The sequence below is a fragment of the Condylura cristata genome, unplaced genomic scaffold, assembly GCF_000260355.1.
Source record: "Condylura cristata isolate star-nosed mole 26May11 unplaced genomic scaffold, ConCri1.0 scaffold00025, whole genome shotgun sequence".
NCBI lineage: Eukaryota > Metazoa > Chordata > Mammalia > Eulipotyphla > Talpidae > Condylura > Condylura cristata.
This window is the reverse complement of record NW_004567126.1, coordinates 28,090,913-28,113,181: the sequence shown is the minus strand read 5'-3', so window position 1 is coordinate 28,113,181 and position 22,269 is coordinate 28,090,913. Positions and strand designations below refer to the sequence as shown.

At 55.8% G+C, this 22,269-nt stretch overlaps 1 protein-coding gene across 1 annotated transcript in view; it reads left to right on the top strand.

Moving 5' to 3' along the window:
- KDM4B (lysine (K)-specific demethylase 4B) overlaps positions 1-22,269 on the top strand; it is a 66,562-nt gene that overhangs the window by 10,911 nt on the left and 33,382 nt on the right. The window contains exons 3-5 of the mRNA XM_012729717.1: positions 1,910-2,085; positions 2,934-3,048; positions 6,876-7,069. Coding sequence (XP_012585171.1) covers positions 1,910-2,085; positions 2,934-3,048; positions 6,876-7,069 — 485 coding nt within the window. The remainder of the gene's footprint in view (positions 1-1,909; positions 2,086-2,933; positions 3,049-6,875; positions 7,070-22,269) is intronic.

The window sequence follows — 22,269 nt, the reverse complement described above, 5'->3', positions numbered from 1 at the left end:
CATAGGGAAGCTCCACGTTTAGCAGTTTGTCTCTCTCTCTCTTTTAAGGTTTATTTATTTATGCACTCAGACCAGAGATGCAGGGGATGGGGTGAGAGGACTCACCAGAGACAGAGTGGGGAGCAGACGGCAGATGGACTGAAATACACGGGACAGGAGAGGTCTGCCAGCTGTGGTGGGCAGCTCCCTGGCTGGAGTGCTAAGGCTGCGGAGAGCTTCATAGTGCCGCGCTTTAACCCTCTGCACCACCAGGGAGGCCTGGAGTCCTCCATCCATCTCCAGCCCCACTTCTCTGGAACAGTAGCCAGGACCTGGACGCGCAAGTCTTTTAGGTCGGCCTTTCCAGTCTTGAATATATTAGACATTCACCGACTCTAAGGAAACCGTCCTCCTGCAGGCTGGCCCCGAGCGTGTGGTCGTGTGGCCCAGCAGACCCAGCACACCACACCCGAGGCCTGGAGGAGACCCTCAGGGATGCGCTGCGCCTGAACAGTGGTGTCTCTGGAGGTGGCTCATCTCCACTCACCTGTAAATTAGGGTCCCCTCTGGGCTGACTGGCGTCAGGACTGCCAGTGTCAAGTACTGAATGCCAGGATCACTTTCAGCTGTGACCGCAGATGTCCCTACACATCACCCATATCCCCCCTAGAGGCCCAGGTAGGGACCACCGACTTCCTGTTTTTGTTGTCATTTATTTATTTAGGTCAGTCACCCCTCTGTGGGGCAGCCTCTCTGCTGGCAGTAGGCAGCTGGAAAATAAGTACTTTCATTGCTCAGTAAAACACTTCTACCAGTGTGCGGGGGGTCCTGGAGACAGTGATGGACATCAGCCATTCTGGAATCTGTCACCTCAGGCGTCCGCAGGGTGTTCGTCCCATGCACTCTGACCAGGCTGAGGGGTCTGCCTCTGGGTTTGTGGCCCACATATGACAGATGGGTTGGTTTAGTTCCAGAGCTGTTGGGCTCCCTGGGGGGGGCCTTGCAGACACCCACACAGGCCTGGAGAGGCCCATTGTATTGCCCTAAACAGAGGTGAGGAAAGGAAGAGGTTGGGGAGGCTGAGGGGATTCCTGAGCCCCCAGGCACACTTAGTGGGGGCAGGAGGGCTCAGGAGGCTCTTGCCTGGGGGGGCCTTTAACTTGTGACCGGGTGGAGGCACTCCCAGAAGCCTTCTGCAGCCCTTGTGTACTATGTGAAGGGAGGGAGAAGACTGCTGTGTTCAGGGCCGAGGCTTTGGCCACCTGCTGGTGGGAACAGACTGTAGAGAAGTAGCCGTGTCTTTGCTCAAAGGCGATTTTCTCGGGTATGTGCCGCTTGCAATTGTCGCCCTGGGTGGGTGTTTTTGGGCCTCTTTCTCCTTGGTCCTTAGGGTTTAGTACTAGTACGTACCTTTTAGCTCAACACAGCCTTTCCTTATCCATGCCTGTTTCCATCAGAAGGTCAGTTCCAGGAGAGTTGGGATCTTTGCTTCCCCGCACCTAGAGCTGGGGCCATCCGGCAGGTGGTCTGGTGAGAAGGTGTCTCAAAGTCTGGGGGCCCTCAGTGCTGGTTCGACCACGAGAGGGCGCCACAGCACAGTGCTCCCTGGACAAAGTGAGAGGACCGTCCGCTCTGGCTTTAGCAGATTTGTGTCAGCCCCTGGGTGATCCCAGCTTTTCTGCAGATGTTCTGACAGGCGGTGTGAGGAGCTAGGCACAGCTCTGCCTCGTGTGCAGTGTCTACATTGGTGGGACTGAAGTCTCCAGGGAGTGTGATCACTCATGGTGCCAAAGGGCAGGGCTGGGCAAGGTCCCTGGGGCATCACCTCTGATGTCCCAGGGGAGGGCAGTGTGTTTCTGTCCCTGCTAGTGCCTGGTGCTCAGTGGCCATTCTATCTGGAGGTACCGCTGACCCCCTCCTGTTCTTGTAGATCATCCCCCCGAAGGAGTGGAAGCCACGGCAGACGTATGACGACATTGATGACGTGGTCATACCAGCCCCCATCCAGCAGGTGGTGACAGGCCAGTCGGGCCTCTTCACGCAGTACAACATCCAGAAGAAGGCCATGACCGTGGGGGAGTACCGTCGCCTGGCCAACAGCGAGAAGTATGCAGCGGGCCCTGGGTGGTGGGTGCGCCCGTCCCGGGCGTGAGGCGGCACCACATCTTGAAGGCCTCTGTGCCCCTAGAAGTGGGGCTTGTGGCTTCTGGCTCTGTGAAGCACAGTTTACCAGGGCTCTGGGGATGCAAGATGTTGGGTGCACATAGCCCCCCCACAGTGCAATCATGGGCATTCGTGGCACACACACCGGCGTGCTCAAGGGCGCATGGTCGGGCACGGTCTCAGGCTCCGGGGCACACAGGCTTTCAGGAGTCTTCCTAGCAATGCTCCCCGGTGCTTGCATGGGTGAGAGTGCGCACGCACCACACACGCACTGGCACGCGCCTGCGGGCTCACGGTCTCCGTCCTGAGCACCCGTGGCGCACACACCGGCTTAGACACCGCGGCCTTCTTCCCCGTTCTGTGTTGTTCCCAGCTGCTCTCACCCTTGAAATCGTTTGTGTATTTCTGGCCTGTCTCTTTGTTCTCGAACATAAGTGCCGGTGGGGCGAGGCCTTACCTGCCCTTTTCCTCACTGATCCTCCCCCACAACCGTCCTAGCCTGTTGCTCGCTCTCTGGGCTTCGCAGCTGGTGAGATGAGAAGCCCACGTTGCCTTCAGCTGCCCCCACTGTCCCCACACAACATCATTAACAAGATAGGGTGCATGGGCGTCATCCTGTCAAGGGCACGTGCTCTTCCCACACACGCATCCCTGGCATTGACGCTTGTGCACCTGGACTGAGCCCACATCCGTGTTCTAGGGGCTGTGCCGCGGTGGGCAGAGCCCTGCCGGGGGCTTGCAGCAGGCAGCCTGGAGCCTACATCTCATCTCCTGCGCTGTTTGCTCACCAGGTACTGTACCCCACGGCACCAGGACTTCGATGACCTGGAGCGCAAGTACTGGAAGAACCTCACCTTTGTCTCCCCCATCTACGGGGCCGACATCAGCGGCTCTCTGTACGATGACGTGAGTACTGGGGTCCCCTTGGTGCCGCAGCTGACCATTCTGGGGAAACAAGGGGCTCGCTTTCTTGGCAACTGTTGGAAGAGAAACAGTATAAGTGGGACCTGATCTGAAAAGCCAAAGTTAAAATGACACAGAACCCTTAGCTGTGTTTTCTTCTAGATCCTAGTTACAACTCTAGTCGGTCCTCTCAACCTCGCTAGTGAGGTTCTTAGACACAGACTGTAAGTGAAACAGTGGAGAGCAAGAGCCCACCCAGCAGTGCCCGTCGCGTGGAATGCACGGTGCCGAGGCAGTGGTGCTGCCGGCCCCGCCAGACTGCTCGCGGGGCCAGGAGAACCCCGCGCTTTCCTGGTTGGGGGTCTCCCCTACTCAGCTGCCGCCTGCTGGCCCCGCCCCGCATCCTTCCCGCAGCGGCTGACTTCAGCAGAGGTCGGCTAACCTGGGTGCAGGCTAACTGGGGGCCAGTGGGACTGTGTCCCTGGGTCTGCTGTGTCCGTGGGGACCTGTCACCTGAGTGGTCTCTGCCTCTCCCGTGCACTGCCATTGCCTTTCTGTTTGCTTTGAGGGCCTCCCAGCCGAGGGGGCTGGGCCCCCAGCCTCAGTTTTATACCAGGCGTGAGGTCCAGAGCAGCCCTCCCTAACAGCTCATCTCACTCTCCAGTTTCATCCTCACACAGCTTCTGGAAGCTGCTCAGGCAGAGCACAGTGTCGGTGTCCCTGTGTACACAGCACTGTGGCGTGTGTATGCCTGTGGGGTCCTCAGTGCTTCCTGATGGACCCCACTCTGACCTCCCTGACCTGCCTCCACCAGGGAGGTCAGGTGCCATGGACTAGAGGCACTGGTTGTTTCCAAGCACTGACGCCACACCTGATCTCGGGAACTGAGAGCGCAGTTGTGGTAGGGTCTCTGCGAGCAGAGCCAGCGCCCCCCTCCCCATGCCCCGCCCAGCCTCCCTCTCCACACTTCCCCAAGGCTCGGGGCACCCTCTGTGTCCAGCTTTGAGCTGGCCTTAGAGTCCATTCTGGTGGGTGGACTCCCTTGCTGTGTCCCTCCACCCTGGCCACTCACTCAGCCTCCGTTTGGGCAAAGCCCACTGGTGCCCGGTGGTTAGTGTTAGCGTCTGTCCGGCCCCCGCCCGGTGTGCCGTGTGCCTCTGCTTTATCGGCCATGACTTCCCGAAGGGGAACCTGACCCCAGCCACCTGAGGGGATGGCTTGTGTGCTTGCGTGTGAGATGAATGTGCTCAGATGCCTTCTGTCGACGGGTCCATTATTTTCCATACAGGGTTTTGGGACATCAGGGCTAATTGGGATCATTCGTGTGCTTGTCAGTTTGTCGGTGATCTGAATTCCTGCTTTGCTTTTCAAAAGCACTATTGAGGTATGATTCACATACCACACGAGTCACTCCATCTCAAGCATACATACAATTCAGTGAGTTTAGTGTCTTCATGGAGGTGTGCAGACATTGCCACAACCAATATGAGAACATTCTTATCACCCCATGAAGAAAACATGCCCCTAGATCCTTTAAAAACCACTCATCTCCTTTCTGTCTCTGTGGAGCTGCCTGTCCTGGCATTTCACACCTGTGTGGCCTTGTGTCTGGCTTCTGTCTGAGCATTGTGTGTTCAAGGTCCATCCATACCACAGCATGTGTCAGTGCTTTGCTCCTTTTTATGACTAAGTAGTATTCCACTTCATGGATCTCCTCTTTATCCACTCACCAGTTGATAGACATTTGGGTTGTTTCTACTTTGGGGATATTATAATAATGCTGCTATGAATATTTATACACAGGTTTTTAATATAGATTTGTTTTCACTTTTCTTGGGCATGTACCTACTGGTGGGGAATTGCGGTTCAGGTGCTAACTGTTTTGATGAGCTGCCAGACTGTTATTTTTCCAAAGCAGCTGCGCTATTTTATATCCTGACAAGCAGTGATTGAGGGTTCCAAATCCTTCCACATCCTTGTCAACTCTTGTTACTGTCTGTCTTTTCCACTGGAGCCACCCTAGTGGATGTGAAGTGCTTTCTCATAGTGATTTGCAGTTCTCTGGTAGCTGATGATGTTAGATGTTTTTTCATGTGCTTATTGAGAATCTCTGTATCTTCTTTGGAAAAATGTATCCAGATCATTTACCCAAATTGGGTTGTCTTTGATTACAGAATTGAGTTGCAAGCGATCTCCCTACATTTTTTCATATAGTCATTTGTTTATATTTCTGGTGAGGTATCTTTTCAGGTCTCTGGTCTCTTTTAAATTGAATTATTGTTGAATTGTAAGTGTCCTTTACATATTGCTGTGTCCCTCCACCCTGGCCACTTCACTCAGCCTCCGTTTGGGCAAAGCCCATTGGTGCCCGGTGGTTAGTGTTAGCGTCTGTCTCAGCCCCCGCCCGGTGTGCCGTGTGCCTCTGCTTTATCACCCATGACTTCCCGAAGGGGAATCTGACCCCAGCCACCTGAGGGGATGGAGGTCCTATATCAGATGTGTCTTCTTCAAGTATTTTTTTTTTTCTAATCAGTGGCTTGTCTTCTTGTTCTTTTGAGGATGCAGTATTTCTATTTAAAAATAAAAATTAGTGCCTAGTCCAGTGAAAACCTCTGGGTTTGCTCTTGTGCTGCCTCCAGCTGGTAGGTTGGTGGTGATGGCCCTGGAAGAACACAGCAGCCAAGTCTGGGCTCAGCTCTGCCAAGGCCGACATGACGGCGATACTTGCCATGGATTCTGGAAAAAGATTCAGGGCTCAGTGTGCCATGTCTGCCATGCCTGACTAGTGCAGCGGTCTCCTTTTTCAGATGGGGAAACAGGCCCAGAACCAGAACCGAGCAAGGACTCGCCCTGGTCATAAGGATGAATTACAGCCCGGCCCAGTTAAACCTGGGGCTCCTGCCTGCAGCTGTTCTGTTGATAGGTGGGTCGGACCCGCCTGTCAAGGGATGACCTGCTTCAGGGCCCCCCGACCTCAGGCACCTTCTGCTCTAGATCTTGGACTTCTCGTCCTCCATTGAGGGGTCTGCTGCTGCCCCTTTCTGACTTGCGCTCCCACCAGGGCTTATCTGGCAGAGGTCAGCCATGCTACTGTCATATTGGGTTGAAACCGGGGCAGGAGTGGGTGTCAGGTTGGATTTGGGGCAAGAAAAAGCACTCAAGTTCACTTGGCATTTCAACAGACTGGGGGGGTTCTTCAGGGGCTAGAAATTGAGCAGTGTGTATTTCATGAACTCTCATGACAAGACGGGTTTGTGTGCTTGTGGCATTAGGACTAGCCGAGTCTGGCTGTGGGGATTCTGGCCTGTTCGCCTGGCGCTGGGCGCGCTCTGTCTCCTCATCGGCAGATGCAGGAAGATGTCTGGCACCAGTGCTGGGCCAGCCCCGCTCAGCAGTTGTTCTCTCCTGTGTCATTGACTTTGAGGCTCATTAACTATTCATGACTAAACTGAAACCTTTTCAGTGCAGCCTTCATAGCCATGATTAACCCACAACTCACCATGGAATCCAGCAAAAGTTCCTCTCTGACTGCTCAGCCTGGGGTGGGCAGCTGACCTGCAGGCCAGGGTCCTCCTTTGTCTGTCTTTCTTTTGTCCTTGACCAAGGGACTCTGCAGCCCACAGTGGGTTTGGAGACTGGGGCGGGTGAGCTTCTGAGGTGGGGAGGTCTGGAGCTGTCTTGGTTCCTCTTGGAGATCTTGGTTCTTCTCTGGGGGTCACACTGCAGCTTGGTGCTTGAGGGAACCACAGTCAGACTTCTCGATCCCTTAAGTGCGCCTGGGGTGGCCAGGCCCAGAGTGCTGCACTGACCTGTGCTCGCTGCCTTTGCAGGACGTGGCCCAGTGGAACATTGGGAACTTGCGGACCATCCTAGACATGGTGGAGCGAGAGTGTGGCACCATCATTGAGGGTGTCAATACCCCTTACTTGTACTTTGGCATGTGGAAGACCACCTTTGCCTGGCACACAGAGGACATGGACCTGTATAGCATCAACTACCTGCACTTCGGGGAGCCCAAGTCTTGGTGAGTATCTGGCCAGCAGCCTGGGAGCCGTGTGGAGGGCTGCTGAACGGGTTCATGTGGAGGCAGGGGTGCTTTTGGGGCGTCTGCCTGGGCCTGCTGTTGTCAAGTAGGGGTTGGGGAGGGTTCTGGCAGCTGAATAGGAGCAGCTTTGGTTGGTTTTGGGGGGGTATTCCCTAGACATGAAGCTTCCAGATCCCTGGAATTTATGGTTTGCAGCTGGGGCACCACCTGGGTTCGTGTCAGGCTTGTGGCTGTTGTACTAGGATCTGTCCCTTGGCCCATGGGGTTGGGCAGTGTGTGGCCTTGTGTTCTGAACCCCTCCCAACTGCCTCCTGGCCTTGCCCTTCCTCCGGCAAGTGATCCCTAACAGCTCCTGTGGAGACAAGACACTTCTGTCTCCCGAGTGTGATGGGCTCTGCGGGCCGGGCAGCGTTGTGTTCTGGAAGCTCTGAGCTGAGTGTGTACTTCACAACCCTCCTCCGCGGCAGGACAGGCAGTGCCCCTTCTGCGGGTTGCTTTTGTTCGCTGGGGTTTTCTAGTAGAGACTGGGTCTCTGCATCTCGGCCTCAGCCCGCAGTCTCAGAGAGCTCTGCTGCGCTAAGCACGTGTCGCAGAGAAGAGTGGGGGCAGATTCTGATACTCAGGGGCTGATCACTAAGCCTTGGGAAATGGGGGGCAACTCAACACAGCTGGGGGCCCAAGTGGACGAAAGCCAAGCCCCCTTTGTCTGTCCCCCGTGTGCTGTCTTCTATCGGTGTCAGAGGCTGATATGTGTCAGGCGGCCTGCCTATGTCCCCGCACCCACATCTGCTGCTGTTCTGAAGTTGGGGTGAGGATGGATTTGAACCAAGCTTCTCCTTCCCTCCCCACCCCTTCCGTCGGCTCTCAGCCTCCCTGGGCTTGCCTGTCACCTGATGGGCTGTGCTGAACCTGCCTGGGCTATGAGCACAGGGCGGGCTGCAGAGACATTAAGAACTTTGTTCCAGGAGCTTCAGAGTCCCTCGCTCCCCCAGAGTTCAGGGACGCAGCTTACCTGCTCCCCGTCGGAGTGTCTGAGGAAGCCTGGGTGCTCTGCGTTGGGCCTGTGGCTCTGCAGCAGCGCTTGGAGGGTGCCTCCCCTTGTTGTGACCGCCCCTCCTGAGTGTCTCTGGCCCTGCCGACTGGCCCTTCAGCTCCAAGCTGTCCCCAGTTGTCCCTCCCCCAGTGTCACCCCAACCCCTGGCCTATGTGTGGTAGGAATATGTGGTTCTTTTCAGTGCTGAAGCTCTCAGGCTTCAGAAAGAAGAGGAACACACCCATTCCAGGGAGCATGTGTTTTCTCTTCTGAGCTCTGTTTCATTTTTCTTTTTTTTTTCCACGAGATTTATTTATATGCATAGCACTAGGGTACAGGCCAGAGGTGAGGGGGTGAAAGGACTCACCAGAGACAGAGTGGGGAGCAGAACAGGCTGACGGACAAAGTATGCTGCTGAGGGGAGCAACGGGGAGACAGGAGAGGTCTGCCGCGCCATGTGGGTCACTCCCTGGCCGGGGATCGAACTCGTGCTGTAGCAGCTGCGGCTCTCATAGTGCTGCATTCTAACCCACTGTGCCGCCAGGTAGGGCCCTCAATCTCATCTTCTTTAGATAAAAAGTCAACATTTGACTTGAGAGCAGGAGTCCCTGGGGGCCTAGGCCCTGGGAGAACACTCGTGGGAGCACCTGGCCAGTCTGCAGAGCTCGGCTTCTTCTCTGACTCTGTAGCAGAGCGGCACTTGCTGCCCTGTGCGCCACTTCCCGGTGGCACAGAACACAGCAAACCTGGGAGCCTCTGGCCCCTTTTTACCCATTTCCCCGCCCCATCCTCCCTGAAGCTTGTTGGCTTGCACACCTCGTGACTCACCTACTTGCTAAAGTTTGACTGAAGGTGTGAAAATCCGAATTTTTGAGGTACCCTTGGACCCTGAGATTCTGACTTGAAGGTGGGGAGAGAAAAGATAGAGACACTTTCTCTCTTCTCCCATGTGGACACATCTGTTTGCACCCAGAGGGTTTGTTGGCACTGAGTAAGTTGCTCTTTAAGAGGTTGAACTCTTGGAGCCTGTTGCTGAGTGGCACAGTAGGGCCCTGCTGTCCTGTGTCAGCTGCATCTCTGCTCCTCACAGCTCCTCACTCTGGGCTGGCAGAGCGGAATCCCGCCCTGGTCCGGCCACTGCTTCTGCCCAGAAACTTGGGGAGGATTAGAAGCAGGGCTGGGCCCGGAGTGCGTTACCTGCAGGGCCTCCAGAGAGCGGGCACCGACCTGGCAGCTGCCCCCAGGCACACCTACTGCTAGTTCTGGAGTCCTGGCGTCCGAGTCAGTCTCCTGGGCCTAAAATGAGGGTGGGAACAGGGCTGCTTCTTCTGAGGCATCCTGACGCCGGCCCTGCCTCGCCCTCACAGCCAGCAGTGCAGCTTCCTCCTTCCTTGGGCCCCGGGAATCAGGATGCTCCCACCTCAGGGGCCTCAGCTTCATCCCCTCTGCTAGAGGGGACATGTCCACAGGCCCCAGGTGTGATGTGGGCATATTGGGGGCCACAATTCAGCCACCCCGTGTTGCTCCCTCTGACCCCTGGCATTGCAGGGCCGCCCTGCTTCCTGCTCTTCTCCCCTGTGCGGCACAGTGTCTCTTCCTCCCCTTTTCTGCTTTGGGTTTCTTCCCTGGGCGCCAGGTCCCATGGGAACAGGTGGCTTCCTGTGCTTAATTCGAGTGGCACCCTCTGGAGCTACTGATACGGTCTGGCCCTGGCCCGACCAGACCCTGGGGGACCCTGTGAGTGGGGCCGGCTGCTCCCTCTCTGGGCTGTTCCACCCTGACCTTGGCCTGTCTCAGCCCAATGAAGGGACCTGGACCTGGGCATGGCTGCAACTCTCTATTTTCTTTTCTAAAAACAGGGATCTCAGCCATTCCTGTCTCCAGGACTCGTGGGAGGAAGATGAAATTCTCGCCGTGGGCAAGTGCTTGGCTGGAGGGTCCCCTGAACGCGGGCTTTCTCTTGCTCCCAGAGCCTTTGTGGGGCTCAAGCACTAGTTCTTTAGTTTTAGAAATTCCTGAGCAAAATGGAAGAAGTGGTCCAGGCTTGATAGGGAGGGGCTGTTGGCAGGCAGACTGAGGGGGACCACAGGACCCTAAAGACAGAGCATACTCAGTGTGAAAGCACTTTAATTGATTACTGTACATAGAGAAGAGAAGAAAGTATAATAGTTTTCCAGTAAAACACCCCAAATGACTCATCCCCTGGTGGGCAAATGCCCACTCACAGGGTCCTGCTGAAGCTGGCTGCTGGAAAGCTCGCCAAGGCCTAAGGCCCCTCTGACAGGGAAGCAGGACAGGGCAGAAGGGGCCAGGCGGAACTAAGCACTAGTCAAGATAAGGCTGCCGCTGTCCCTCTCCCGCACGCTCGCACACGCGTCTTCCACACGTCTGCACTCTTGCCCACGAGTCTGCCTACATGGCCCCCCGAGCCCTTGGGGCAAGTCCAAACCTGAGAAACCAGCGAACGTTTCCCACGTCTCTCTGTGTCCCTTCCTGTCCTGTTCTCTTGGTGCCTCCAGCTGTGTCCCTGCGGCTACCTTCGCCCATTGTACAGCTTTACCTGGCACTCGGCTCCATCCCTCCCAGGTGGCCTGGGAGCATGGGCTCTCCCCCTTTCCTGGAGATGTCTCTGTGCCAGGGCCATGCTCTGTGGGCCGTAGGCAGGGCCAGGGAGCCCAGCTGCGTGGGTGAGGTGGCTCTGTGCCCGGCCTGTCCTGATGTGCCTCAGTGCCACTCGCTGGCCCCTGCAGCGTGTCCTCCCTATGGGCTCCCGTGTCCACGAGGCCTGAGCCCCAGGGCGGGGTAGACGATCCGCCTTCTCCCAGCTCCCGAGCAGAGTCACGGGCCAGGGTACCTGAGTGGCATGAGGCTGGCGTGAGTGGGAGTGCGGCGCAGCGTGTCTGCACACCTTTGAGAACGTGTGCACAGTTGTGCGTCTTGTGAGGATGGAGCTGTGTTCTCAGAGTGTACTGCTGGTGATTTCCTCTTGCTAGTGTAAACATACCTACAGACGTACAGACACCCAGACGGTGCAGCCCCCCCTAGGCTGAATGGCCAGCCGTTGGGTCTGCTGCCTCTCGTGTGGCCTGTCGATGGCCAAAATGTTGGTGGCGTGGCTGCGTATGTGTGATGCGTGTGCGTTTGTGTCACTTGGGTACTTGTGTTTGTGCACCATGTATGTGGCTGTTTGTGTGTACCTGTGTGTTTGTGTAGTGTGAGCGGGGGGCCTATATTTGTGCATGTGGAGTGTGTGTGTGTGTATGTGTGAGAGGTGCAAAGCCCCCACGCTGGCCTGGGAGGTGGGGAGTGGGGTCTCTGCTCCCTCCCAGGGTCGTGGCCATTCCTGCCTGTGCAGCTCCCCCAAGGGCCTCTAGGTGGCACTCCTGCCCTTCTCGCTGGGTGCAGTCCCTGTGCTGGTTGAAATTTCCCTGTTCTGGTCGTCTTTACGACCCCTCGAGCAGTGCTGGTCCCGAGGAGCCATAGGAGGCGGGCAGTGAGGACTCCCCAGGGCGTCAGGGCCAGTTTAGGGTTTGCAGCCCCGTGCTGGAGTGGAGTTGAGCTGTAGGTGCCCCGCCAGCCCCTGTTCCCCGACACAGTAGCTACGTTCTTCTGTGCCAGAACCCTCCCCACTTGCTTCCTGAAGTGGGGCAGGGGCCCCAGGTTGGCATGGCACCATATGCTTATCCTTCGGGGCAGGTCCTGACTAGCTGAACATGTTAGCCTTGCCCATGTTAGTGCCAGTCTCTCCTCGCCAGACCGTGGGGTCGGAGGCCCTTGAGCCCCTGGGTTCCCAGTCCCTAGCAGGGGCAGGCCCGAGAGGGGGCCCCATGACTGTCCAGCGGCCTGGGTGCTGGGATGTTGGTGACCCCTCTGGAAACTCACGCTGAGGTTTACATCATGTGAAGCTGTGCTGTCTTTGTGGGAGCTGGTCCTCCAGACCCCTCCACCCAGGGGCGACACAGTCACTTCCTGGGCGTGTGAGGTACCCGGGCCTCTTGTTCCCAGGCTGGGGGTTCAATTCGGTGACTGCCTGGAAGGGTGTGCCCCTGCTTCCTGCCCTTCCCTGGGTCTCGGAGGCAGAACGTTCCCCAGCAGATTGCGTTCACGGCTCTCCCCCTGATTATACCGCTTCTCTTACGTCTGCAAGAGTTTAATTACAGCCATTTCGGAGTATTTCGGTAGCATTTTTTTTAAAGTGTCAACGTCCTCAGGTTTACAGCATTTTATGAAGCTTTTCTTGGTCTGTTGCTACTTTGGTGGTGTGATTTGTGTGTCAAAGTGACGTGAACAGCCTGGTGTCGCTAAAAGCATGGAATTTGCTGCGAAAGGCCTGCATTATGTGGTGCTCTCAGGCAGCGAAGCTAAGAATATCTGCGCATTTGAGTGCTTCAAAATCCCTTTTGAGACTGGGATTTAAAATACACCCAGCACTTACAACTCACCCCCTGACCGGCCTTATTGCAGCCCAGCCAGTCAGTGAGGCCAAAGGGCCAGTGGCAGTGGGGTGGGCCAGGGGAAGTGGGGGGAGAGGGGAAGCGGGGAGGGGGAGGCAGGGATCTGTGTACGAGGCAGAGCCCAGCTGGTGGGGCAGCTGGAGAGTCATGCCCAGGCTAGATGGCTGATTCCAAGAAAGACTGTGCCAGAGTCTGTGGGCGCGGGGGTGTGGGTGGGCGTTGTCTACCTGGAGACAGTGTTTGCAAGACTTGTCCTGGGGCCGCCCCACCTGCTGGTCTCCCTGTGGCTGGCTTGAGACCTGGTGAGGTCATAAGGCCCTGTGGGTCCCAGGCCTCCTTAACTTGCAGGCAGGCAGGCAGCATGTGAAACGTGATGTTTCCAGCATCATCACCTCAGTCATCACTTTCCAGGCCCTTTCTCCTATACTTCGTGTGTCTGCAGGGAGGTGAGCTAGGAATCAGAGAGTGCTGGGACCTGCCGGCGCTATGAGGATTGTTGGTCCCCAGGCACTCCGGGGCTACCCTGGTTGTGCTGTGCACCCCAAAAAGGAGAGCAGAGTGGCTATCACCTTTTGGGGCTTCCTGCCAAATGTTGCCGGTGTCCCCAAATGTGGGAAATACCCTGCGGTGCATCCTGTGTGCCTATGTGCCAGCCCAGGGCCGGCAAAGGCTTTAGGTGCCCACATGCTCCCCGACCCACCAGGCAGGCTTGGGCAGTGGGGGGGCTGGGGGGGTGGGGGCTGCAGGCGACCGAGGTAGCAGTGGGGAAGGTGGCTGTGTGGCGGGGGCCTGGGCACTTTGAGCTGCCCGGAGCTGCCTGTTGGGTGGCAGGGCCATCCCAGGCCCCTTGACCCTCACCTGCACTGCTGGACTGTGATGCCTTACGAGGGCCTGTGCTTGCCAGCCATTTTCTCCTTTCGGAATTTAAGTGCTTTGTCAGCAAGCCCCTCCTGTGTTGGGCTTCCGTAGAGGCCATACAGCTGAGGGGTACCCTTAGGAACTTGGGAGCGCCCCTGCTCCTCTTCCCCTGACCTCCTGGTCTTCCCGGCTTTCAGAGGGAAGGTGGGGCTGCCTGGGTGAGTTCCTGCAGAGCAGCAGGGGACAAGGGTGGAAGATGGACCTTGTCTCTGGGAACTAGGCCAAGGCTCCATGGTACGGAGACCCTGGGCTGTAACCTTGGCCTTCAGGACAGTGACTGCAGCACTTCTGACTTCTCTGTCCTGACAGCTCTGTGCAGCAAATGTCCCCTAAAGTTCTTAGCTCCTGTGCCTTTCCCAGCCCCTCTGCACCGCATCCGCCTGGAAAATAGTGTTGCAAGGCTTAAGTGTTAAACTTCCGGGAAGGGGCAGGGAGAGGGCCTTGCTGGTCTCCTCCCAGATGGACACAGAGTCCCCTCCCTCGTGGACTGTCCTGGGGTGCTCTGCGCTGGCTCCCTCCGTGCAGTCAGGTGCGGGAGCCAGGAGCAGGAGAAATGATCCCAGGGCCTTCCCCGGCCTTTAAGAACTGTTAGCTCTGTGGCATAGGGGCACAGAGAATTTTCCCTTTTGATTCAGCTGCACCTAGAGTTTTTGGCATTTTGCTCAGGGCAGTTTCACAGGGAGGGCTGGACAGCCCTCCTTGCTGCCAGGGAAACCTGATTCCCAGCAGGCACAGCTGGATCTGCCTGCACGGAGCACCCTGGAAGTGTGTGTGCGCCGAGCCGTGTGCACACGAGCACAGCCCTGCTGGCGGAGGGGGCTGCCCCGTTGCTCCCTGCCTGCTCTGTGCCGAGCCACTCAGAGCCTCCCGGCAGGCTCACCCCAGGCAGCCCAGCCCCCTTCCCAGCTGCACCTCCTTTGGGTGCTCACCCCACAGTGAGCCTGCCGGGGCCACGCTGCCGCCTCTCCTCCCTGGCTGACCACAGCCAGCTCCCCAGGCCGGCTGCAGGTGGTGCTGCTGGCCTGCAGTGCCACTCTGGCCAGCCTTGAGGGTCTCTGCTTTGTGCCCGCGGAGCAGGATTGAGCAGTCTGGGCAGGTAACAGAGCCACGGGAAGTGGCCCAGGGCTATGGTGGAGCACTGGTGCATGGAGTGGGCCCGGTTGTGGTGACTTTAGAACTGGTTTTGGCATTTGAGAAAATTAACCCCTGATGCTTGAGTCGGAGTCTCATGTTCTCAGAGCCTTGGGTGTCATCAGCCTGTGGGCTAGGACTAGGTAGGCCCAGGTGTGGACAGTCTCGGGGCGCTGGCAGCGTGGCACAGGTGGGAGGATCATGCCCGTTCACTTCTCGACTGCACTGGGGTATCCTGAAGCTGCCCACGGAGCCCCACAGTGTGTCCCTGAGAACACGTCCTCTGCGCCCTCGGGGAGCCCAGCGCCTGGGTGCCCAAGCTGCTCAGGGTGCTCGCCCTGGGCGCCCAGTCCTCCTGCCACATGCTGGCGGGGACAGGCGCAGCTGGTGTTTGTTCAGGGGATGCGAAATGATTCTAGCGTCACACAAGTAGAGGAAGGTCAGCCTTCTGCTCAAGAAAAATCTTGCCATATGTTTGTCTCAACGCCAGCGAGGCTGAGTGGGGCTTTCCTGATAGTCCCAGTGGGCTGCTTTACTTGAGCCAGGCGGGTGCCCCTGTGGGGGAGGTTGTTGGAAATTGGCTCCTTGGGGAGGGGTGGAGGGGCCCGGTCGTGACAGCTCCTGACACAGAACGGCCGGGCCACTTCCCGTTCCTTCGGGGCCTGTCACTGGTGTGTCCGCCCTCCACTGTCGTGGAGGCGAACACGCTCTTTTTTAAAGACTTTGCTTTTTGGAACTGTTTAGATTTACAGGAAAAGTCAAGCAGCTCGTGCAGCGTTCCTGCCTGCCCCCCTCTCTGCCCCCAGGTTCTCTGTTACTGACCCCTTACTCCACGCGCGGCCTGCCCAGCTTTGCCCTGCTTCCATGCGAACCACCACCAGTGAGCCTGTGTTCCTGCGTTGTTACTAGGTTAGGTGGAGAGCGGGCTTGAGGAGGAAGACCTCAGAGATACGGGCCTCTCCTTCCCTCCTGTCCGGGCTACTCATGTGGACCTTGATGGTCACCTGCTGGAGGTGTGTGGCCACATTTCTCCCTCTTTCCCTCCTTGAATGCTGTCGTCCTTGAAGTTTTCTCTCTGAAAACATATCACATATCAGAAAAGGGAAGAGAATACTGAATAGATCAGCCTCAAGCCCAACACCCAGATTGGGCAGATCTGAACATTCTGGCACATTTGTGTCATATTTTTCATTTCCTTTCTTCGGGTTGGGGCAATTTTGATGGCAAGTTGACAAATTGGAAAAAATTTATGGCTTTTTTTTTTATTATTAGTTTAAATTTCTGTCACTCAGAATCAAGGCATGGGACAGCTAGGCCCTGAGTTCAGGATCTTGGGGTGAAATTGAGGTGTTCACAGCTGAGCCCTTATCTGGAACCCTTCACTTGCAGGCACCTTCAGTTATGGCAGGGTTCAGTTCCTTGCTGTGTAGAAATGAGGCCCCGTGCTGGCTGCTGAGCGTCTAGAGGTGCGCAGGACCTTGCCACACACCTCCCTGCAGCGTCAGGAGCCCCGCCCTTTGTAGAAATGGCACGGATTTAGGTCAGGCCAGCCAGGATTTTCTCCCTATTTTCAAGATTGATTTGGGGCCTGAGAGCTTAGCACCCACGCCCGCACAGCCGCACAAAGGGACGTGATGTGAGTGACTGGGCACAGGTGTGGGAACTCCGGGTCCGGGGGTCGGGGTGTCTTTGAATGTGCCGGTCATAGTATCTTCCCTTTCTCAATTTTTTAAAATCATGGAATATACATGCTACAAAAAAGTGTGCAAAATGTGTGATGCCCCCAAATAAGTGTGCAAAATGTGTGATGCCCCCAAATTACATGTTGATGTACAATCTGCCAAACAGCTCTGCAGCGCTCAGGGGTCACCTCTCTGCAGACAGCCCTCCACCGCGCCCTCCCCGCGCAGGCTCCCCAGAGCGATGACTGTCCTGACGGGACGGTGTTGTGGCCTCGCTTCTCTGTTACTCCTCTTAGTGTGTTCCTCACCCAGGGCCCACTGTGAGCCGGGGTGTTAGCACAGACACTGACGGGATTCGAACTCCGTACAGATGGACTCCTTGGTTTCTTGCAGTCATCTTTATTGTTTCTTGCATTCCTCTTTATTGCCCTAGTTTATTCATTTTCTTGGCCGTAGAGTTTTCCATTGTACAGCTGTTCCTCCATCTCTGTATCATTTAATTGGTGATTATTGTGCTGTGTACGGACATTTGGGTTATTAAGATGCATTAACTTTTTACATACCTTTGTGCAAGAAGTTCATCACTGCATATGAAAATGTAATAAGAAGCAACTGTAGTTATAGTGAGTAGCCAGGTTGGGTGCATCCTGTGTGCTGCCAGACTCCTTAATTCTGGCCCCTGTGCCCATCACAGATGAGGGAAACACTGACCCAGGGCAATGAAGCTTGGAAGAGGTAGGCTGGAGTTGGAGCTGGGCGGGGGATGTGTCCCTAACGGTAGCTCCACCTTGCCTTCAAAGCTTGTCCTGTGAATCAGGAGGGTGGCATGTTAGCTGCTCAGTCTTGGGGCAAGTTGCACTTTAGTTGACAGTAGTGGCCCAAATTTGGAGGTGTGAGAGAGGACCCTTTTCTTAGAGCCCCTAAGGCAAGCACTGAGTCAAGCCCTGCTGAGATGAAATCAGAGCTGCAAGTTCTTGGGAAGATGCAGGAAATGACTCAGAAGTGTGGGTACCCAGTCAGACAGTCTGTGCTATAGCTTTCAGGTCACAGGTGACCAGGTGGGGTAAGAAGGCAGGAGTGTTCTGGACACATCAAGGACCAACGTGGGAGGCAGAGCTGCCACACTTCATTGGCTAGCACCCAATCACGTGACCAGACTTTACGGAGAGGGAGGCTAGGAGAAGTGGTATGACTGAGAGGAGGGGGTCTGGTGGGTGAGCTGTAGCCTGTGTCTGCCGCACGAGGTGCTAGAGGACATGGAAAGAGTTGGGTGGTGCAAGCCCTGACAGAGTGCCCACTCTGAGCCTAGCATGAACCAGATGCCAACGGTTGGGGCCTTTCTACCCCTAGCCCCCAGGTTGGGACCAGGAACCTGGGGGAGTCACCTCAAACATCAGGGAAACCTCAGGGTAAAAACTGGGAGGGGGGGCAGGGCAGCCACTGGAGGGAGAGCCCCACCGAAGAGCAGGCATCTAGGCCAGAAGCCAAGGCTAGAAGATTCCTGAGCTGAATTATTCCACAGTTGGAGGATGAACTAGCTGGTGGAGCGAGGGTCCAGGGCCTGGGCTTGGGGGGCTAGGCAGGGCAGGTGGGGTCTGGTGCTACACCCCATGACGGTGTAATCATCTATCTGCCACTTGGGGCCGCAGGCATTGCTGGCCTGTTACACTGCCCTGCTGGCTTGGTCGAGCAGGAGCAGATGGCCCTTCACTTTGGAGTCTTTTGTTCAAAGTGGGCGCTTTAGAGTTGGAATGCTAATGTGAAGCCCGGCTGTGCTGCTGGTGAGACTGCAGGATTTTTGCTTTAGGGCAGAAGGAGCCAAATACAAGGCTTGGCTATTCCAAACTACAGCACACAGGGAGAATAGCTCACTCTCTACAAAGGGTGGGCTCTTCTGTTTGGGCATTAATTCCCATCTTGATGTCTTCCCACCAGGCAGTGTTTGGATTAGGAGCTGGCTCAGGCTGTGGGGGTCTGTGGCCACCTGCAGGGACCCCTCTCACTGCAGAAGATGAGGCCACTCGACCGGAGTGGTTCAACCTCAGCCCAGCCTGCCACTGTCAGCTCGCCATCAGCGACTCAGGCCCTTTTAGCAGGGTCTGGCTTCCATGGAAGATTTCTCTCTGTTAACCAAGGTTGCTGTGGGCAGATTTCAGCTCCTGGGAAGGGAGACTCCTGCAGATCTGTGAGCAAGAGGTCATCCTTAGCTTTAAAAAATTTTAGTTATGAATGCATCCTCCTGCACCTCACCCTCATGCCCCCTGCTCACTGGCACAATGGGGGGATGGTGGGAGAGGTCCTTGTGCCCTCAGCTGTTGTGAGGTGGAGCAGTGCTGGACCAGAGTGGAAACATTGCTGGGGCTGGACATGCCAGGTGTGTTTAGAAATGGTTTCATCTGTGTCCTCTCCTTTACTGTGGGCTGAGCAAACTTAACCTTGCGTGAACCAAGACCGCCCCAAAGCCTGAGTGCCCTGTGGCCTTTGCCTGGTGGGCGGCAGACTGAGACCTAGTCTTTCACATGCATGGACCTGTGGAATCCCTGCATACTCCCCAGCGAGTCCCATGAAGAGAGCCATTAAGGACACTTCTGATGGGGCCAGGGAGAGCCTGGGGCCTGCCCTCCCACTTGCCTGGGTCTCAGCTGTCAGTATATGTCCACATGAGGGTCACTCTTGCCCACCTGTGGGGGTGTGTGTGATGATGAATGAGAACTCACCACAGGCCTCAGAGTCACTGTGACATGCCCAGATTGGAGATGCCCACACTGCCCTCACCCTGCGTGAGACCTGCAGCCCCGACCACTCTCCCAGGCCTGGAGCCAGTTGCTTCCCTGTTCCAGCTACCGTGGTTGTGTCAGGGACATGGACATCCACCTCAGTCCTCCCCGCTCCAGACAAAGGGAAGCACAGTTTGCTCTCCAGCCCCCAGCTCCTCTGTACTCTAAACAGCCTTGTTCTTGTTCTTTTCTGTTCAGACTGTCTGGTGGGTTTCAGCAGATATTAATCAGGGGGGAGGAGTTTGCTGATGGGAGTAGCCAGCTGTGCCAGCCCAGCCTCGGGGGTCCAGCCCAGAGGGAGCTGCCTTCTGGTTGCTTCACACGCAGGAATTCAGGCCAGCTCTGTCAGGGAGCACGGGCTGAGGTTGCTTTATAAATGGCCTGTGTCCCCACAAAGCCATCTCTTCCACGCTGAGCCCTTTCCCCACCTCTGACCGGATGCTTTGTCACTCAGCCATGCCTTTCAAGACCTCACCTGTGAAGGGGCACCCCCAACGGGTTTCCAAGCAACATCAAAAACAAGTACAAATGTGACTGGAGATTTTTGGTCCCATTGTAGAAGAAAAATAAGTCACAGACCTAAAATAACCCAGACGTGGGGATCAAAGGCCTCCAATTCAGCATTTGATTGCAGGCTCGACACTGCCTGCTTGGTAAAGTCGGCTTCTTAATTAAAGTGGCGGGCAGCACGGGCTGTCAGTTGGGCTCCTGTGAAGCCGGGCCCTGGAAGACATCAGGGCCTCAGGGTGCTGGGCTGTGCTGGTGCCCCTGAGGAGGTGCCAGGGCGTTCCAGTGCTCCGGAGAGGCGAGCCAGACTGTGGTCAAGTCACGCTGCCCAGGCTGGCCACCTGTCCCCAGTACTCCTTCACCTGCACCTAGATCACCTTTGTCTGGGCCGGCAGGCCTGCTCCTTTGGCCGCCCTGCCGGCGGTCTTTCCCCATCTGAGACTCCCTATTTTCTCTGAGCAGACGCTCCCAGGACTCTGTTTATCTTGTGTGAGAGTTTCAATAAAAATGTCATTATTTGAGATCATTGACACTGCTGGTGTGAGATACCAAATTCCATCGCCTGTTGTCCTGTAAACGATTCATTAAAGATAAAACTGCAGAGACTCAATAAGGTTCTTTCCTGGGAAGAGCCACCCTGGTCCTGGGCTGATCCTATCTCCCCTGTAAGTGTTTGCATCTGTCACATAAAGGGGCCCTGGGCTCTGGGACAAATGAGGGAGGCTGCCTCGCCACAGAATGAAGCTCCTCAGAAGTGAAGATGGGATTTTCTGATAGAAATTGGGCAAGATCAACTTGTTGTCAGACAGTTGCAGTCTTTCCCACAGGAGCCAAGCAGCTCCGCGGAGTCCCCAGTGCAGTGGGGACCCAGAGGGCGCCGGAGTCTCCGTGCATGCGTTGCCCTGTTCAGGGACTCACAAATGCATCTCCACTCTCCCGTGGAAGCGGGTTCCACCTTCTGTTCCCTCCCCTGGTGCCTGTCTCTCTCCATGCCCGTTAGTGGGACAGTCCTGTCACCCCTCAGCCTTCACGTGGCCACCCTGCTCACGCTGACAGTCCCTCCCAGCCGTGGGCATTCTGGGGTGCCAGGGTGCGGTAGTCCTCTCTGTCGCCGTTCGCTCTGCTGGGGGGCTGGGGGAGTGTGGTCTCGGGGTGGGGGGTGCGTTTTGGTGTGTGTACAGCCCTCACCTGCCCTGGGGGGAGGCACTGGGCACACAGCTCCTAGGTCAGACTGATCCTCAGGGCTAGTCTGTGCCCCTGATCTTGTGTCTGACCTTGCTGCTCACGTGGTGAGCGATTCCTGCTCTGGATCCCAGGCAAAGGGTGACCTGAGCATGGTTTACGGCCGCTGAGTGTCTTTCCAGTGTGGTAGCTGTATTGATTTTTGTTCTGCCGTCTTGCTGGAGAATTCAGTTCTGTGGTTAACCAGTTTGTTCTGTCAGTTTTCCCGAGTAGGAGGTTGTTATTTTAAAATCATCACCTCTTCCCTTCTAATTGTCGCTTTTCTTAATCCTTGTACTGACCACCTTGGCTAGTGTCTCCAGTGTGATGCTGTTCGTGCTGTGATCACGGGCAGCTTGCCTTGTTCCCAGCTTTCTGGAATTCCTCTCCTGCCTGACCATTAGATATGACAGTGGGAAGGTCATTCTTAGTTCTGGTTAACTAGGATTTTGTATACAGTTCAGCATTTTATATAGATATTTACACGTTGGAATGTTTTGCAACCTGAGGCATACACGCTTTTTGATCTTGAGTATGTATCTGCCTGTAGTTCATTTAGCAATGTGCGAGACTGTTTTATTTTCCAGTGTGACAGGGCTTTCGATTCACTTATTTGCTTAAAAAAATGTGCCAGATTGGGGCCTCCCAGGTGGTGCAGGGTTAAAGTGCAGCGCTATGAAGCTGTCCACAGCCACTGCAGTACAGCTCGATCTCCGGCCAGGGAGGTGGCCTGTGTTGGGTAGCAGATCTCTCCTGTCTCACTACTGCTCCCCTCAGTGTATTTCAGTCTGTCTATTCTGCTCCCCACTCTGTCTCTGGTGAATCCTCTCACCCCACATCTCTGGCCTATACCCAGTTCTTGTGTGCATAAATAATTAAATCTTTTTAAAAATGCCAGCTTCATAGTAGGAGTTCAGTAATATCTGGTCTTCCATCCTGCTTGGGGACTATGTGTACACATGGGCACTGACCCTTTGGTACTAAATTTAGGACTCTCACCTAAACCACCAGGGCCTGGTGCCTTTTCCAGAGGGGCACATGTGACCTGGTGCCTCCAGGGGCTCTGGTTCTTCTGGCAGGGCCCCGGTAACCCAGTTGAGGCCCGGGTCCACAGTCTAGCAGACACTGAAGAACCAGGTGTCTGAGGCTCTGATATCAGCAACCAAAACAGGTACATGGGTCACTGTCCTGTGTTCAGGAGCAGGGTGTTGTTTGTTTGAATATAATATGTTTATTTTTACATCATTTTGTACATTTTATTTTTCATCTCAGTTGTAATCCCTGCGGGTTTCCCATCAGATCCAAGTCACCCATGTGCCATCACCATAGTCCCGTGCACTTCCCTCCCCCCCCCACTTTTTGATCCCATTCCCCACTCCACCCCCACAAAATGTCTCTGGTATATGGCTGTTCATTATTCTTATTATTTTCTCTCCTGGTCCATTATACTCGTGCT